The sequence below is a fragment of the Blastocystis sp. subtype 4 genome (assembly GCF_000743755.1).
Source record: "Blastocystis sp. subtype 4 strain WR1 chromosome Unknown seqid_0589, whole genome shotgun sequence".
Taxonomy (NCBI): Eukaryota; class Bigyra; order Opalinata; family Blastocystidae; genus Blastocystis; species Blastocystis sp. subtype 4.
The window spans coordinates 1-3,145 of NW_014568958.1; the positions used below are offsets into that span (position 1 = coordinate 1).

Genomic DNA, 3,145 nt, shown 5'->3' on the forward strand with positions numbered 1-3,145 from the left:
GCTGATGAACTGATCAATGCTTCGAAGGGTTCATCGAACAGTTACGCTATCAAGAAGAAGGACGAGATTGAGCGTGTGGCAAAGGCTAACCGATAAGTGTTTTTAGCCTTCGGGCTTTCTCTAGTTGGATTTGGTTCTACAAGTCTGGTTGATTGTGTTTGTTATACCTTGGTAAGCAACAAACAAAATGCTATTGTACAATCATTGTCTTCTGAGAAAGCAACAACCAAAAACAGATTTCTTTGCAGATTTCTTAGGAGCTGTCAAAGGAGCTGTAACAGCCAGTCCACGTAATTGCTGTCTGGCGATACGTTCAAACATCCTAGTAATACCTCGTCCAGAGTAGGCCGATACTTGGAAAAAATCAACGTGCATTGCAGAAGCAATTTCCTGCGTGACCTTTTCACCACTAGACAAACCCGTTTCATGAAACACCTCTTCCACCTGCTTCTTTCCTAGTTCTGAAAGCATAGGAGCAGGACTTGTATTCATCGGAGAAACTGCTCCAGATGATAATCCATTATTATTCACACATTCCATTTCCCCTTCTTCAAAGGAATTGCTAACAAGAGCGATATACGGATCTAGAAAATTACAAAACAGGGTAATGAACACTTTTAAAGGCAAAGAGCAAGCGAAGATCTTCGATTACACGGACAAGTTCATCTCTCAGTAGTTCATTCGAGTAGTCGTTGTTCGTTACTATAAGTACAACATCTAAGGATTTCAATATCTTGGACATCTACCTATTACACTTCATGAGTAGGTACAGGTGAAGCTAAATCCACTTCACCTAATTGTTATAATACATTCCAGGATGTTACTCGAAAAGTCATTCACTATGAAACATACTTCCTTCCCATCGACAGTTCTGAAGATAACAGATTTGAATCAACGAAATACATTTTATGTTCAATCCGAAAAACACCGTTTGTTGGCTTAAAACTCCGACTGAAGTAGTCATCAACAAAGCGTAACACAATTGATGTTTTACCAATTCCTATTCTCAATCACTTCAGTAATCCTCTACCTTCCTTACCAATTAGTCCAACACGAATTGAAGGAATCATTTATGAATCAGCATGATATGAGCCATTCGTTTCTCTGATGTTCGTATTTGTGTTTAACAACAATAATTCGGATATACACATAAGATTCTTCATCCACTCTTTTGGATACTAAGAAGAGTATTAAATTCAACTAACCACACTAATGTGATAGTCGATATTGGTCATCCTAGAATCAAGTATGCGGAAAAATACCTACCAACGAAAAATCAGGTGGACTGAATAGAAAGAAATTGTCATCACCTCGTTGCTGGTCATATCTTCCACCCACAAAAACAGTATCTGAAGACTGCTCCTTCTGAGTCTCAATTTTCTTTCGTAGAAAGATTGAGCCTAGCAGTTAATAATAAATCCAATAAAGTCTACCCATAGGAGAGGTAATACTAGGTAATTCAGGAAAACGGTCTTGGGTATTCGTTTCTACCCTAGGTTTTTGTTCTCCTTCCTTGTTCGTGTCCAATTCCATCGAACACAAGATTATTGTACTCAAAACAAAAAGCGAATTGGGTGATATTAACTTGGGTATTGATGAGTAATATCGATTATCCCATCGTCTTGTCTACTTTTATTTGCATCTTCACTCGTAGAAGTCAGTTTGATATAGACCCGTCAACAATTATCCGTCAAGCACTAGATGCCCTCCAAATTAACTCTGTTCCATGCCAAGACGATGCTGAAATGGAACAGCTAAATACTCGAGTTTTTGCGTGTGAGTGTATTCTTAAAGGTCCATTTCCGCTCAGCAGCGATCAACAGAGAGTATACAAAGATCGATTGAATCATCTTGCTTCTTTGCATCCGAAATCATATACGATAAATGACTATCCTAAAGCTATTGAGTTTTGGAACATGGTTGACAGAATGAGGGATGATTTCTTGTCTCGGGATTCGAATAATAATATACAGTACTATATAGATGGGCCTGAGTGCATTGTTTGTTCATTCAATCCTTGTGTGCCTTTTTGTTTCCATGTCATCTACTAAAGGCACAAAGGCATCATCAGAATCTGCACTGAAGCAGCGTTCTGACCGCCGTCCAAGTAGATCATGACAGAAACAGTTCTTATTATAGATTTAAAGTTTGGAGCACCTGTAACATTGAATTTGAATGAGCTGATTCGAAAAGCCGAAAAGGAAAAGAAAAGTACACCAAAGATTACTCTGTTGAGTTCTAGAAGTTCACACTAATGGAGAGAGGATAAGATCTTCTGTTCCAGAGGACAAGTTTCATGGTATACCAACTCTCGATAACTCTGTGACATCTTCTATTGTCCCTTTAGTTGAATATACAAATCCTCCAGTTACTGAAATCAACAAGACTTCTGGCATCCAAAATGAACTTCTTCCTAGCCCCATTCCAAGTGCTGCGGATGGAGAGGAACTTCCAATACGGATTGCAACATTTATTCCTGAGAATAATGTAGTTCGAAGTGTGATTCGTTAAAAGTAGACTCTATTACGGGATCTGGTTTTTGCATACTTGAAAAGCATGGTGAAACTAATTGGACTCATGTTTAAGCGAGATGAGGAGAAAGCGAGAAAGAATCGTCGAATTATTACAGGATTAAAAGAAACGATTCACTATGTGAAATTTAATAAGGCTCAGTAACAGATATGATTTGCTTTGAACCTAGATTGGTTTGTATAGCAGAAGATGTGCTTGACACACCTGATAAAGGAATCTCCAAGCTAATTTCAACGATCTCTCAGCACTGTTCTGAGAATAACATTCCTCTTGTTCAGTGCTTTCGACGACGCAAGCTTGCACGGACATACAAAAGAGGACAGGCCATGTCATGCTTTACAATCCTCAAAGGACCATCTGCCGTGAATGTGGAATGGAAGTCGCTTCAGCCCCAGTTAGAGTTATTTTGTAGTAAACATCCACTTCTTACGTGTTATTGTTTGTTGTCCGAATCATTGGTGCTTGAAGAAATATGAACCATGATCATCTTGCTACTTATCACTGCTACGATTCTGCTCATGCTATTCATGGATATAATGAAAGAGTACCAACTAATCGAAACACAATCAGAAATGAGGAAACAGAACTGTGTCTTAGGTCGCCAAGTATGCAA

General features: G+C 38.7%; 1 protein-coding gene across 1 annotated transcript; it reads right to left on the reverse strand.

Annotated features, from left to right (window-relative positions):
* Positions 1 to 201: 201 nt before the first annotated feature.
* Positions 202 to 1,070, reverse strand: JH06_5164 (hypothetical protein; the record flags this gene model as incomplete). Its single annotated transcript, XM_014669402.1, has 6 exons — positions 202 to 584; positions 616 to 742; positions 771 to 793; positions 825 to 871; positions 904 to 1,000; positions 1,031 to 1,070. 6 exons carry the CDS (start codon positions 1,068 to 1,070, stop codon positions 202 to 204), a joined length of 717 nt encoding a protein of 238 aa, XP_014524888.1.
* Between the last annotated feature and the right edge of the window lie 2,075 nt (positions 1,071 to 3,145).